The sequence below is a fragment of the Myotis lucifugus genome, unplaced genomic scaffold, assembly GCF_000147115.1.
Source record: "Myotis lucifugus unplaced genomic scaffold, Myoluc2.0 scaffold_68, whole genome shotgun sequence".
NCBI lineage: Eukaryota > Metazoa > Chordata > Mammalia > Chiroptera > Vespertilionidae > Myotis > Myotis lucifugus.
Genome location: NW_005871116.1, coordinates 1117839 through 1134048, shown reverse-complemented (window position 1 = coordinate 1134048; position 16210 = coordinate 1117839). Strand labels below are relative to the sequence as shown.

The 16210-nt window shown below is 44.4% G+C and overlaps 1 protein-coding gene across 21 annotated transcripts in view; it reads left to right on the top strand.

Annotated features, from left to right (window-relative positions):
- Window positions 1-13079, top strand: part of PRLR (prolactin receptor) — a 60447-nt gene extending 47368 nt beyond the window's left edge. For 12 of the 21 annotated variants that reach the window (XM_023754981.1, XM_023754987.1, XM_023754971.1 and 9 more), the window contains 4 exons: window positions 2213-2312; window positions 2848-2917; window positions 4626-6552; window positions 12100-13079. In XM_023754981.1, coding sequence (XP_023610749.1) covers window positions 2213-2312; window positions 2848-2917; window positions 4626-5636 — 1181 coding nt within the window. In that variant the 3' untranslated portion in view covers window positions 5637-6552; window positions 12100-13079. The remainder of the gene's footprint in view (window positions 1-2212; window positions 2313-2847; window positions 2918-4625; window positions 6553-12099) is intronic. The other 9 variants (XM_023754978.1, XM_023754977.1, XM_014457027.2 and 6 more) reach the window with 9 other exon arrangements.
- Window positions 13080-16210: the final 3131 nt, after the last annotated feature.

Sequence of the window (16210 nt, the reverse complement as noted above, 5' to 3'; positions counted from 1 at the left end):
GGGGCCGTTCCAACCTCACGGGGGCCTTCTCAACTTCTCAGGGGGCCATCTCAACTTCACCGGGGGCGGTCTCAACCTCCCGGGAGCCGTTGCAACCCCACCAGGGGCTATTCTCAACCCTCACGGGGCCGTTCTCAGCTTCACCGGGGGACGTTTAAGCCTCACCGGGGGTGATTCGACCTCACCCGGGGCCGTTTCGACCTCACCGGGGCCGTCTCGACCTCACCGGGGCCGTCTCGACCTCACCGGGGCCGTTTCAGCCTCACCGGGGCCGTTTCAACCTCACCAGTGCCGTCTCGACCTCACCGGGGCCGATTCAACCTCACCGGGGCCATCTCAGCCTCACCGGGGCCATCTCAGCTTCACTGGGGCCGTCCCAGCCTCACCGGGGCCATCTCAGCCTCACAGGGGCCGTCTCAACCTCACAGGGGCCATCTCAACCTCACCGGGGCCGTTTCAGCCTCACCGGGGGCCAATTCAACCTCACCGGGGCCGTTTCAGCCTCACCGGGGGCCAATTCAACCTCACCGGGGCCGTTTCAACCTCACTGGGGCCATTTTGACCTCATCGAGGCCGTCTCAACCTCACTGGGGCCATCTCAATCTCACCGGTGCCGTCTCGACTTTACTGGGGCCGATTCAACCTCACTAGGGCCATCTCAACCCCACTGGGGCCGTCCCACCCCCATCGGGGCTGTCCCAGCCTCACCGGGGCCGTCCCAGACTCTCGGGGGCTGTCCCAGCCCACGGGGGCTGCCTCGGCCCTACAAGGGCCGCCTCGGCCTCACGGGGCCATCTCAGCAACACTAAGTTTGACATTCTGTCCTTTGTTGGGCGGCTCCTTGCTGGACAAAATCTCCAGGCGTTCCTCGTGGCTGAATATCTGGTATGCTTGCTTGGATTTCGTTTTCTACCAAGTGCACAGACTGCCTGTCTGCCGTCTCCCAGCGTCCCATGTGAGACTGGATCTGGTGAACCTGCCTGTGCGTTTGCTGGTATAGCGGTTCCACATCACCGGCCCAGCCGGGTCCGGCTCTGGCTTCCTCCGAACCTGATTCTGCTTCTTGAGTGTGTCCCTTATGTATGCGAGGAGTTGAAACTTGCATTCTGCTGGGCTGGGCTGCAAAAGCGCCAGTGGTTCTCTTTGCCACTAGCACAGCTTGGGTGGGGATGTAATTTGAGTAGGGCGGGGTCCCCGGGAATCACCAGGGTGGGTCCAAGGGCAACGGCGTCTCGCGTCTCCTCGCCTCTCTGTGACTCAGTGTCTCGCGTCCCCGAGTGCCGGCGAGCAGCTCAGCAAGACAGCACTCTCGCTCTCCGGCCCATTGCAAAGCCGTCCCGCCTCTCCCTGTAGGGGTCTGGAACCTCAGAATTCCGCCCCAAACAAGCTCAGTGGACTCGAGAGTCTGCATCCCCTTCCGATTGAAAAAAAGCCGCGCATCCAGTTGCAGCCCGCCTGGCGCGCGACTCCGTACCTCCGTTCTTGGAGCCTCTGCACAACCTACTCAGTCTCAATGCTCTTCTTTCTTTACTTCCAGTTGTACAGCTTCCACTGGGCCAGCCTTCCCATGGTTCTGAATGATAACTGTTTGTTTTATAGTTGGTAGTCTCGATGTTGTTGGGGGAGGCAGCATGCACAGGTCTGTACCTTACGCCGCCATCTTGGTTCTCTCCATAAAATTATTTTCGTTGCTATTTCATAACTGTAATTTTGCTACTGTTATGAATCGTAATGTAAATATCTGATATGCAGGATGTATTTTCATTGTTTGTGACCCACAGGTTGAGAACTGCTGCCTCATCTTTGTTTAGAGCCTCATCTTTACATGCAAGGCAATATACTAGTATGTAAAGAGCTTAACACTGTCGATGGCTTTTAGTAAGAACTTAAGTAATACCTTTTATTATTACTGCAACTGACCCGGTGACCTTGGCTTTCCTCTTTAAGTAGCAAATAAAATAACATGTAAAAAAATTTTAAAAGTATAGGTTACTATAAAAATAGATGGAACATATTGAAATGCAATAAATTGGAAAAATTAACCCAGCATTAATGTTACTCTGGATTTCTGTCCAAATCAAAAGAGGTGTGGGAAGTGGGGGTGACGGAGGGGGGAGACTTACCTTCAAAAGTTTCATTCATTAGTTTTGTTTGTTCGCTCGTATTTAATGATGCTATATGTGATGAGAGCTTTCTGGCTGTTTCTTTTTAGATTCCACCAGTACAGACACCACCGTGTGGATCTTTGTGGCTGTGCTTTCTGTTGTCGTCTGTCTGATTATGGTCTGGGCAGTGGCTATGAAGGGCTATAGGTACTTCATTGTCTATCAACCTTCCTCCCACCATGGTTTATGGGATAATGATTTTTTTTTTAAAGGCGAAAGCGAGATGATGGAAACTTACAGATAATTCAAGCACCTGATTTTAGCCATTAGCTCCAGGGTGCTACCCATAGGAAAATCTTGTCAGTATCAGCAAAAGTTGCAGAATGAACTCATTTGAAGCTGGTGTTCTTTCCATCAAACTGAGGCTTGCAGTTGGAAAATAGTAAAAAAAAAAAAAAAATCTGGCAAGAGCAGCTAAAATCAAGAGGAACAACTAGTGCAAATAATCCACTAATTTCCAAATCAGCCCCTCAGTCAGCCAGAGCTAATTTTGATGTTGGCCTCTATAATTATTGTCTTCACCGACTGTCAATTTCATGTAGCCGCGCCCCTCTCCCACCCCCAGTTTTAACTCCTCTCTACCATAGTCCATGTAGCAGCTATTTATAGGTAATACTAACCTTTTAGAAATTACAAAGTGATCAAATGAGTCATTTTTTCTATCTCACACATTATTTTACAGCATGCTGACCTGCGTCTTTCCACCAGTTCCTGGGCCAAAAATAAAAGGGCTGGATATTCATCTGCTGGAGGTAAGTGCCAGAGGTGGAGCATGTCTCTTGCCTCACCGTCTACAATAACGACCTTTACACATGCACACACAGTCCCCATCTGTTCGGCCCGGCTGCCTCAGTCACCCTTGCCCCGCTGTCCCTCCTCTTTAGAGAAAGATGCGTGAGGCATGAGGGTCCTTCCTAGGAGACATTAAATGTCAGAGGGAAGAGAGAGGAAGCCAAGAAAATGAGACAACACATAGTCATGCTTTCTAGACTTACCAGGTCTATTCATAAGCACAGATGTGAACATTCTGTACAAATAATCAATTTAGAAAAAAAGGTGAATATTTTGTTTAATACAAAAGAGGGACCTACCGTCCCCCTGCCCTCCATCACACTTTGGTGCAAGCTTTCACTTGGATGTTCTTTACAGAAGGTCATGGTGACAGAATAGCCTGCTGCGGTGTTCGCTCTGTTTGGGCCCACAGTTGAGACTGGGTCAGTGCAGTGGGCTGGTGTCTGCCAGGGCCCATTTAGGCTGATTCAAGTGGGAATTAAATGTAAGTGTTTTGAATGAAAAAGTGGGTTAGAACATTTTAAATTTCTCTGCAGGTTGAAATATTTAGTTTCAATTTGACCTTAAGTTTAACACCGATATTTATACAAGCAATTGCCTTTGCATTATATCATGTGACCTAGCCACTGTGAGGCTAACAGTACAAGAATGTGAGAAGTGAGTTCCCGAGAATTTGGCTTGACTACATTCACTTTGACTGCAAATATCATAGCAGGGACTCAGGCCCTGGAATTTGGGTTCCTCGTTCAGTGCTTTAACCCTACTGTCCTTTGAAAACCAGCATGAACATCTCAACTAACTAAATTAAGAACTACTTGACCTTGTAGTCACAGGAGCTTAATGAGAAAATAACTTCTTTTTGTGTCACAAACAAACAAACAAAAGTTATTGTTTTCTCAATCACATGACCTCCAATCCTCAAAAGAACCCTCCCATATGACACTGTTATTCCCATTTTACAAATGGAGAAGCTGAGAACCACTGAGCAGCTGGTTCAAAGTCAATGCCCATTAGTAAGTGAAAAAGCCAAGATTTAGGCACAAGTACCTGACCTAAGTCAGAGGATCAGGAAGAAGAGTGGAAAGTAAGAGGAGAAGGCAAAAGGAAGAACGAGGGAGAAAGAGAAAGAGGAGGGAAAGGAAGAGCAAGAGAATGAGAAAATATGTACTAGCAGGAAGAGAGAGGGGAAATGCAGTAGAGAAGAGAGAAAAGGAGGATTGGAGAGGAAGGGGGCAGAAGGAAGGAATAAAGAAGTAGGAAGAGGAGATGATGAGAAGCAACTTAACTGCTTCCAGATTCTAGAAAGTGGTGGAGGAGGTTAGGAGACCAGCAACCAGATCTTAGAGCCGCTGAGTCCCGGAGTAAATGTTTCTTCTTTAACAGTTATGTTTCTCATCTGTGCATATACTACTGCCCATTAAACTCATGGTCATTATTGCCTAGAGAGAGACGAAGTTAAAATCATGAATTGACTTAAAGAAAATTATTAGATGAATAGAAGTCTAGGAGGTGATTATAGATGGCCTGGTACGCAAATGTCTAAGGTTTGGGAAATGCTGCTAGACGGTTACAGCTTCCAGCTGCCCGTGCGTGAGCACAGCTGCGCTTTGGTGCTGGTTTGGAATGTTCTGAAGCTCACAGCCATTCTTTGTGTGTCTGTTTTAACAGAGGGGCAAGTCTGAAGAACTGCTGAGTTCCCTGGGGTGCCAGGACTTCCCCTCTGACTGTGAGGACTTGCTGGTGGAGCTGTTAGAAGTCGTTGACAGCGAGAACCAGCAACCGGTGCAAGTCCATTTGAAAAAACACCCCGATCAAGGGCTGAAGCCCACACCCCTGGACCCCGACAGTGACTCTGGCCAAGGCAGCTGTGACAGCCCTTCCCTCTTGTCCAACAATCATGAGGGGTCCCAGGAAAGTCCCTCCACATTCCACACTCCTGGGGGCATTGAGGAGCCAGAGAACCCTGAAGGAAATGGTGCCCACACCTGGGACTCTCAGAGCACCAGCGTGGAAGGCCGAGTCCCCTATTTCTGTGCTGATGGACCCAAATCTTCAACATGGCCTTCACCGCAGCCCCGCAACCAGCACAACCCCAGATCGTCTTACCACAACATCGCTGATGTGTGTAAGCTGGACCCGGGCACGGCAGGTTCCTCTGCCACCGTGTTGGACAAAACAGACAAGTGTTCTCTAACGTCTTTGGAAACCACTGAGCCTGGAGGGGAAGAGAAGGCGGCCCAGCAGAGGTGGGTGGAAAGCTTCCATTCCAAGACTGACCCAGACACCCCGTGGCTGCTGCCCCAGGAGGACACCTCCGTTATCTCTGCTAAACCCTTGGATTACGTGGAGATTCACAAGGTCAGCAAGGACGGAGCATTGTCATTGTTCCCCAAACAAGAAGAGAACGGCAACCAGACAGAGAAGGCCGGCGGTCTTAAGACCAGGATGGAATACTCGAAGGTGGCCAGGGTGATGGAGAGCAGCATCCTGGTGCTGGTGCAGGACCCGCCCGCCCCCGACCTGGCTTTGTTTGAAGAACCAGCCGAGGAAGCCCCACCATCCTTGCCACATAATCAAGAGGAGAAAGACCTGGCCGCCTTCGCCATGACACCAAGCAACTGCAGACTGGCCGGGCTGGACTACCTCGACCCCGCGTGCTTAAAGCACTCTTTCCAGTGACGGCTTGATCATTGGCATGGTTGGTTAAAATGTGATTTTTCTTCAGGTACTGCTACAGCGCACATGAAATGTCCTCTCCTAGAGAATGTTCGAGAATGGGGTTCGAATGACACTACTAAAACTCACAGTTCCCTCTTCTTCATGCTCCATTTTCAACCAGTGGCCTCTTTCTCCAACAGCTGATTCCAGATTGGATCATTTTGTTTCCTGTGATTTGCTGATCTAGTGTTTGTTTTTAGTTATAAAATCGTATGTTCAATGCAATAGAAGTGCACTGCTTAGTATTCCTGAGGGACTGTGCCAATAGGTAAAGCCTCCGGAAAAGGCGCCCATGGTTGGGCATAGGCCAGGAGGAAATGAAGGAGTTAGCATAGCTCAGCGCAGGAAGATGATAGATGTGAGAAGAATGCCATGTAAGCTGCTTTTGAAAACCAGTTGCTTATCCTTTGCACTCCCCTCCTATTTTATTGAGATTAACCAAATATAACACATTGCACGAAAGGATGCATTCCGGAACCGACACGTCATTTACATCACTTCCTGTTACCTTAGTGACACGTTGCTGATATGCAAGTAAAAATCATGCCTCCATTTCTTTTTCTTAAAATAGTTGCAATCTGGTAAGCCTGGATTCCCCTCTTCCAAATTGTATTTCATCCTAAAGCCTCTAGAAAATATAGTTTTGGAGAGTGAGATTTTCTTACACAGGAGGCAAGTGAATTTGACGTGATGGATCCTCCTAAAACGGTTTCCTGCTTCATTTCAACACAACAGATAATTTATTATACACCCTAGTCTTCTCTTAGTGGAAAAAAAAATCCCCAAAGACTAACTTTAATTTCAAAGATAATCACAGCGGGATGGTCATGGAGATACTGCCTTACTGTACATACAGATTCTACTTTACTACAGACCCGTAAGTTTAACAATGTATTTTTGAAGACTATTTTTCTACCACTTAGGTAAAGTAAATGAGTATTTTCTATCTTCCCAGTACAGCTGTTTACGTAGTCAGAGGGTACAGTCTTTTCTGCTGAGGCTGCAGGGAGCATTTACAGTCCATAATAGTATACGCAGCCCCTATTTGTGGAGCAAATGCCATACCAACCAAAGCCCACTGAGGAGTGTGAGGTGGGTGACAATATTCAATTTCCAATACAGCATAGTATAGTTTACCTGATTCTTTTATCTCCAGATACACTAACCAACAATCACCAATAGTGTGTTAGGACTCTCCACACACAGAAATTTTTTCTCCTGTAATTTAGGGCTAATCTGGGGCTCCTGCTCTTCTCTGGGTGAATATTCCAGAAGCCATCGTGAAAAAGGAGGGTGTTGACATCCAGCATACTGTTTTAGAGAGAGAGTTTTGTTTTGCTTTGTTTTTCTGAGCAATCTTGGACAGCAAAGATATTTTCAGCAAAGCCATGGGTTAGTTATCTCTCTGGAGTAGATCCATTTGCAAAATCTTGGCAGAGACAACATTCACGTCAGAAGTTTCCAAATAAATGTTTTGAGAAACAGCATCTGTGGAGTGGTGGGCACAGCTACAAAGACCAGGGTCTGGTAGTAAGAATCTCTGAGTCAGTGCCAGGGGCAGGCTCCCCGGAAGGATCAGAAGCCTGGATCTCCATCTTAAAGAGAGCACCCATAACTCATGAGCTGCCTCCCTCTCTTGTTTATTTCACCTGATGGCAAATCCTTTCTTTCTGTCCACTCCCCAGCTGGACTTAGAGAATTTGAGCTCACCTCTGTGAGTTAAGTATTCCACCCAACAAGCCCATGTTGATGGGAACTGGAGGCAGAGGTGATGGTAGAAAGCGAATACACTGTCCTGGCGTCCAGATTGCAGAAATAATAGACCTGAGGCTCTGTTCTCCCAATACATCAACATCGTAAGGGTACGCGGAACATTTGGAAAACTTGTCCCCAAGTTCATTCAGTCTCCTAGATCCGTGGTCGGCAAACTGCGGCTCGCGAGCCACATGCGGCTCTTTGGCCCCTTGAGTGTGGCTCTTCCTAAGCCTTAGGAGTACCCTAATTAAGTTAATAACAATGTACCTACCTATATAGTTTAAGTTTAAAAAATTTGGCTCTCAAAAGAAATTTCAATCGTTGTACTATTGATATTTGGCTCTGTTGACTAATGAGTTTGCCGACCACTGTCCTAGATCCTTGCTACTTAAAGTCTGGTCTGAGGACCAGCTGTGTCATCATCACCTGGACGCTGCATGGAAATGCAGACCTCAGTCTCCCTGGCCCAGAACTACAGAGTCAGAACCTGCATTTGACTAAGTTCCCCGGGTGACCCCTGTGGGTGATGAAGTTTGAGAAGTACCGCCCTCCATGACCACTTCCCCTAAAGGCTGTTTTAGCACATGGAAACGCCTCTCTTGGAAAGTACAAGTCAAGTCTGTTTGACTTACACTGGACAACACTGTGCGTAAGGAGAAGGCATAATTTTTTAAGATCTATCTGTACTTTAAGATTCACATGATGGCACAGAATGACCTGCAAAAGTACACGCAACTTCTAAGAGGGCCAAAGGATATAGTCCACCTTGAGTAGCATTGACCAAGACTCTGCCCTTCAAAGCCAATGCAGACTAAAATGTTCCCCAAATAGGCCATTGTTCTCCAAGATGTATATCAATCACTCTGGTAGCTTGCAAATTAAAAAATAATCTGATTTTGGTATTCATGAAGAAATGTTATGGGTAAAGAGTCAACTTGAACCGAATTCCTATAAAAACACCAATTAGCCACTCACTAAGTCAAGCCAAGACTATATTTCTTTGTCATTGGGACTCGTATTTGAATTTAAGTGTTTTTTTTCCCATGGGTAGAATATTTTCTATCAAGGAAACAGCTAGTCGGATGGAAAGATGCAGGTTGGGGGTCAAGAGTCCCCGGCTCTAGTCCTAACTATGTCACATTAGACAGATCAATTCCCTTCTCTGGGCCCCAGTTTCCTCTGAAAGAAATATTGGTCCAAATAGATTCTAATGTCCTTTCAAACTCCAACTCCCTGATTCCATGACTCACTATTTTCTAGCCAAGATAATTCAACCAATAAATGCCTTGTATCTTGCTAACAACTAATTGCCCTTCATCGTAGGAATGCAAGTACCTTCAGTGATGTTTCCTTTTTGATCATCAGTTCCAGTTGGTCCTAACATACCGCATTGTGTATTTTATAAATTACATAGGTACAGAATCATAGTCTCAGATTGTGTGCAAATATGTGTGTAGCGAGAAGAAGAGGCATGAGATTTTTTTAAAAGACATTTTGAATGTGGCTCTACTTTTTAGAAAAACGATCTTTTGCTGAATCAAGCCATGCTTACTTCTTGCTGAGTCCAACAGCCCCACATCTCCTTTCTTACAGCTGGCTGCTGATTCTGGTATTTTTTTCTCTCTCCTAGATTACCAACCAACATTGCACAGTTGGTGTAATTTTCTGAATTATGAAAAGTCGCATTTTATAAACAAAAGCCTAAATATTCATGTTACGAAGCACATGGAAATGGGATAGCCATTGGGTGATTTAGGGAAGCTTATGGCCCAAACTGCAAATGTGCTGTGGTCGGTTTTTACAAATGGGTATTAGGCACCTCAACATGAGCACAAGTTCCTCTCAGCCATGTCATTGACACTTAGCTGACTCTTCTTTCTCCTAAGTGCCTCAGGCCAACCCTGGTTGGCAGTTATGGATTGAAAACTTGCTTTCACCGGTTTAGGTCCATCCCTCAGCACCTGTGCAAGTCAAGGAGTTTGACTGCTTTTCCCATAGTGACCCAACTGAATCAGAGAGTCCTGAGAGTTAAGGGGCGGCTGGAGGCTGTGGAGGAAATCTGGCTCTTTCGCTGGCTGCCCGCGGCTGCCCATCGCTTCCAGAAAGACGTAGCCCTGCCTTCAGAAACTTCCCTATCCCTTTAGAGTAGACGAGAAAGAAACAGATTTGTACGCATTCTACAAAGTGCCTTTCTTTACTTTTATATTTTTTAATGTTTCCTTTTCACAAAAAGTGTATTGATTGGAAAGTAAACTTTCCTTTTTTTATGTAAATGAATGAAGAAGCCAGAATGGAATGATGAAATGGTCTAAAGTCCAACCAGCAACTGCTCAGAGGCTTTTTAAATTTATAGTGTAACTGAACGACCACAGAGTCGATGTGAATCCTGTGACTTCCTTTGATAAGCAATTGACTCTGGCTAGGGTTTAGGGAGTCAGCCTGCCGCCCCCAGACTTCAGCTTACAAGCACATTGATGCACTTATGAATGGCTGTGAATTGCGTGCTTGGCCCTGAAAAGGCAATGCACACACAATGGAACTGTGCACAGACAAGAGAATGTGAAGGACTCTGGGATACCCCCCGTGCTGGCTCATGCAGACTTGCCATTGATAAAGGCGCCATGTGTACGTCAGTGAACACATCTCCTTTTCTGCCTTTTCAGCTGCGGCACAATTGTGTTGTTGCTAGGGTAGTGGCTGAGCGTTCAGTTTCCAGGTCTAGGGCACATTGCTGCCACTAAACAGGCTGTTGACTTGATGCAAATCCTTTAAACTCTAGCTACCATTTTCCTCACCTATTAAATATGTAGGTTGGCCTTAAATCTTTCAAAGACCGTGTTACAACTCTGTCTCATTTTCATGATCTAAGTAAAATCTAGGGTTTCTGGTGAAAGGCCCAAGTACAGTCAGAAAAACATTGTTGGTGTGCCCTTAGCCTGAAGCAGTGAACAGTGTGGCTGGAGCAATGTTTGAGAGAAAAACAGAGATCCATCCCTCCCAGTCAGATGGACTTGATTTAGCATCCTTGCTTCTCTTCTTGATTGTCCATACTTGTAGGCTCTTTCTTCTCTCGCTGCAGGGCCTATAGTTACTCATGGCTGTAGCAACTTTAAGAACTGCAAAAAAACCTGAATTATCCCTAAACAATGACAATGGCCCTGCAAAAGACTGAGTCAGGCCAGGTTGAGGGTCATAAGTAACCTAAGTTGGAGATTTGCATGCTTAGAGATTCTAGCTCTATTCATTAATTACTAAACTAATTCAAAGACCATTCATAAATCCAAGCGACATTGACAGCTCGGTCCTGGAGGTCTTAAACAGAAACTTAACGCTATAGAATGATTGCTGAGGGCTGGTGGTCTCGCCAGGAGTTCTATGTCTAAGTATGGCCTGGATGTGTCCCACGATGTGCGAATCAAGTGGGAGCTCTCTCCTCAGACTGGTGTTTTTCAGGAAGGTGGTTTTTGGCCTGAGATCCTCATAGTATCTATTTCAAAGAAAGGAAAAAGATCAAAAATAGAACATTTTCAGAGGTTTGGGCATCTCGGGAGTCCATTAAATGCTAAACCCAAATTTTATGAAACCTGGTGAATCCATAATCTAATCAGTGTTCTGAGTTGAGATGTACATAACTCACAACACCATAGGCCCATGGATTCCTTTGACCTATGCTCTGATTTTAAGTCAGGATGAGCTGAGACGTGCAGAGTGGTAAAACATATCCTATTCATATGACGTGGCCAATGAATAGAGAGAGACCTTGGATAGTCTTAGTCTATTAGTTAAGTTTCACCTGCTTCTGATTAAACAGAAAAAACAATTAACTCACAAAACTTTGGCTACAGTAGTAGTAATAACAAAAATAATATTTAATAGTTGTGGTCAAATTATGCGTCACCTGGATAAACTTCAAAATATAGTCTGAGTTTTTCCATGCAAATTTCACAAGTCCTGGAGGGAAATAAGACATTTGTTTGTTATGCTATCTGAAATTGGAAAACTACATGGCAGAGATACTTCTGAGAAATAATTTGTTTTATAAAATTCCTGATGAAATGGTTTTTTAATTTTTCAAAATAACTACCTCCCCTTCTTGTCCTAATGTCCTTTCTTCAAAGCTGCTTATTGTTAGAACGAAGTGTGTCACGTCTCATGCTTCAACTCTTTTTCAGTGGTATATTTGTTGTATTTGCCAGGTGATATTCCTGACTTTAAAGTAACTATTATATTATTTTACATTATAATGCTTTATGTGGTTCAAAAACTCTAAGACACATTGAAATACTAGTATATAGTCAATCCTCATGTTGTGAAACTCATGTTACACAAATGAAAATAATTATTTAATGACTTACAATCTATTCATATGTAGTTTCAATATGATTGTGTCTGTGTCTGTAAAACAAAACTGAAGGAAATATGTAATCATACAATTCTGTTGAAACCGTGACTACACTAATTTTTTTCTTAATCTTTGTGTAGAAGTAGTATAATATGCCATTTGTACAGCTGAGCTGGGGTGTTAAGTGTTTAGAGTACAACCAACAATTGTTTGAAAGTCAACCAAGCCCTCAGCTTTGCTTCGCGTGACCTCTGATGCTTCTTGAGTGTTATTTGCATCATGGGGCCTGCTTTTGTGCTTGATCATTCATTTTTTTTTAAATTTCAGAGTCTCGTGTGGAAACCAAAGCAATGTTGAAGCAGCCTGTGTCTTCTGTAAAGCCATATTGAAGTAAAGACTGTGTAATAGCATAAAGTTCCATATTTTCAAAGCTACCACTACCTCTGCTTTGTCTCTTTCCTAGAAAATGCCAGGCAGATTTCTTCACCATTAAGTGGGAAATTAGAAGCGATTGTTACAAAAGCTGATGGATAGTTGTGTTTGTTTGTTTGTTTGTTTGTTTGTTTGCTTGTTTTTACATGAGACAACACCTTCTAATTCACCATTTTGCAGGTTTATGCTAGGTTGTCTCAAGAGCCATTTCTACATCTACTAAAAACTGGATGATGAATAAGGACCAGAAAGAACACATAGTAAGTCACTGATGAAAAACCAACAAAACCAGAGAGCGGATTTGTTTCCTAACCATAAATCACCTGTTGCCCAAAGTCATGATGATGTTATCTCTCACAGTTTGATTTCCCCAATTCCGCGTAGAAATAAGTCTTTTCCTTATTTGATTTTAGACATCAAATATATTATGGTATGGGAAAAGTCAATCAGATATCATAACTAACCTTGTTTCAATTTTTAAAATTTATTTCTACATATACTTATTATAATGATGATTTTTTTTTCTTTTTAGCCTTAAAGAATTATAGATGATAATCATCCAATTTATCCTGCATTTTTAATTCTGTAGATCTTTGGTTATTGAACCTTGTGCTTTCTGTTTTCCGTGGATTTACTCCTTTGTCTCTTTCCATTTTGAGGAGACAACGTGGACAGTTACATCTTTGTCAATCGTATGGGAGATTATGCTAAGTGCTGTTACCCTAACATCTTCATCTTTTCTGCACGCCAAAAACAATGCTTGGCAAACAAAATCGTAGACGTCCCAGTACAATACGGTCATTATATTTCTATTCATGTTATTGAAAATTCCCAGCTCAGTGCCTGGCTCAATAAATGTTTATTTCCCTTGCCTACCCTTCCTCTATTTTTTTTTTATTTGACATGGAAATGAGCAGAATATCGTGTGTGTGGTTGAAACAACTTTCTTGAGGAATGTTTGCTGCAATCGGATCTGTTATCCAGAAATTGTTGGTATACAAACAATTCCGTTTTCCTCCTTTATCGTCATCCTTCCTCATGGCTGCAAACATAATAGCCCCCTTTACCTGCCCTTTCACATGACAAGCTGCTCAAACTAGAAGGAGATGGAACATGAACATGGGGAGCAAATCAGAGAAGCTCATTTAGATATTGTAAAATGCCCCTGGCTGGTCTGGCTCAGTGGATAGAGCATCAGCCTATGGACCAAAGGGTCCAGGGTTCGATTTCGGTCAAGGGCACGTACCTCAGTTGCAGGTTCCTCCCTGGTCCGGGCCCTGGTCAGGGCTCATGCAGGTGGCAACCAATCGATGTGTTTCTCTCACATCAATATTTCTGTCTTTCCCTCTCTCACTCTCTCTCAAAATCAATGAAAAGATATCCTCGGGTGAGGATTTTTAAAAAATTAAATATTGTAAAATAAAGGAATGACCAAACCATTAAAAAATCATAATAAATGAATTTATTTAAAGCAGCATGGATTTTCCATATTATGAACATCTTTTCTGATGAAACCCATCAGATTAAGGACTCTGGACCTAGAAACCTTGGCTGCTGCTCATGCTTGTGGTACAGAAATAGGAGCTGGTGTGGGTTTTGCTTTACAAACTTCTCTGCCTCCTGGTTCTCTCATGCCATGTTTTCTGGGGCCATGAAGACTTCTCTGCGTATCACGGTCCAAAACTTGGCCTCCGTCAAACGCGGACTCTCCCGTGCTTAAGTGGGTGTCATCCGTCTTCAATACTGGGGCGCACTTTCACTTTTAAGCTGCAGAATTTGGAGGGTCAGCCACCAGACACAACATTCGAATAATTTATGAGGAGCTGGAGAAGCAATATGTAGCTCGTTTTCCAAAACCATTGCATGTGCTTTTCTAAAAGAAAACGGAAATTATGTATTGCCGCATCTTGCCAGGATTGCATTTGCAACTTTAACCCCACCCAGGTCCCTGTGACTTGCTAGCCAAGTTTTATACATTCTAAATCTCCTCTAGTTTTTAGGGACTGGGAGATACAACTTCCATTTAGTTAGAAACCTGGAAGGCCTGGGGGTGGGGTGTAGGGTGAAACGAGAGGGTCCAGGAAATGAGGCTACTGCAAAGCCCCCAACAGGGACCTCACTGGCCACAGAAGCAGATTCTTGCTGGTTGACCCCTGAGAACCTTTCCCAACCGCGCAGGTGGAACTGAGCCTGGTACTGATGTTGTAAAAGACATGCGACACCATAAATCTATCTACCACCTGCCCCGCCCACCCCGCTGTCCATGTTAAGGCCCTTTTCTCTTGTTACTGAGCAGGTTCACATTAAAGGTCAAGCTTATAATCTGACTTGAAGCACAGATATTTTTTTTAAATGTGATAAAGAAATTTTTAAGAGAAAGCTGTGGGACGTTAGTCAAATAAAACACCCCATGGATGTCGGTTGGCGAGCACTAGAATAAGAAAAGGGCGCGCAGGGGTTTTTATTACTGCATGTACAGATGTGTTTGAAAGAATTCGTGTCACAGGTACATGTTTAAGGTGACACCTTCGCTCCGTCAGTCATCGAAAATTCCAAGATGAGCTGAAATGGCATCTGCCAGTAGTTTTACTTCACGTGACCAATATTGATGTTGTTACTGAACCATGTAGCCTCGTGATGCATTTTTCAATTCTCTTTCAGAGTGACTGCTTGCCATGGCCGCAATGCCTAGTTTAAACTGAACCAATAAATTGCTGCCTGAGCAATGGCTTTGGGAGGTTCTTTTTATGTACTTATGAAGCATGTATTTTATGGGGGGAAAATGTAACTTTGAGAAATTTGTCTTGGCTTCAACAAACTTCCTTAGGACTCTAAAAAGGAGGAGAAGAAGAAAAGAACAGCATTCAAGCGTCTCTGGAAATAAAGTACCCACACACATGCTAAAATCTGTGTCTTAGAACACCCACCCAAGGCATTGTTTTCAGGCACACATGCTTTGTGCTTGTCTTTCAACACATTCTCTCATTTTATTTTCCTGCTAATTCTAAATCAAAACTGACATCTTTCTTCCAAGCCAGCTGAATTCTCCATCTTCTCTTTTCCCTGTCTTTACTTACGTGCCAGACCCCAGCCTTAAACACACACACATGCTTGGAAGCACTCAGGAGTTCCTGGGGCTTCTGGGAACAACGGGAACCATCAGAAGGATGCGTTCCAAATCTGACATACACTCAACATTCCCAAAGGAGACTTAGGCCATAAGCCTCAGTGCCAAGGAGCCACACTTTCTTTTGTTTGCTTCTTCTGACCTAGAATTATCTTCCCTCTTCACATGAAACTCTAGTTGTGATTTAATCTGCCACTTATGATTGAAAGGGCGAGGGCTATGCCCTCCATCTTGCCCCATATCCTCCATGTTGGGGCAGTAGCCATGTGCTCAGGAAGGTACCTTCTTCCCGGAGGCCCAGGCCTCTGCTGGCCACGCCCGGGATTTCTTTAAACTGACCAATGACAATCAAAGGACGTGCGCGCCATAGCCTGTGTAACAAGACCCGACTTGCGTCTGGCCAATCGGCAGGGCCCACAGTCATCTCTCCTCCCCTCACTCCACCCCCCCTATTAAAACCCTGTTTTTTCTCACGGCGGTCTTTCTCTCCTCTTGCCGTTGCGTCGGAAGAGGCTGGGAGCCAGACCCGGGTCTGTAATAATAATAAAGGACTCTCTGCTTTTGCATCGGACTTGGCTGGCTCCCTGATGGTCTATTGGGGATCTTGAAATCTGGGCATAACAATGATCTTTTCTTTATTGCATAAAATATTTTGCACACACCTGAAAACTACGGAGTAATACAACTATCCACTTACCAACACTTATGTTTCACAAATTAATATTTCATCACATCTGTCCTCTACCATTCTATATAATAAAGAGGTAATATGCAAATTGACCCTCACACCCTCGCACAAGATGGCTGCCCCCATGTGGTCAAAGATGGCCACCACAAGATGGCTGGCAGGGGAGGCTAGTTGTGGGCGATCAGGCCAGC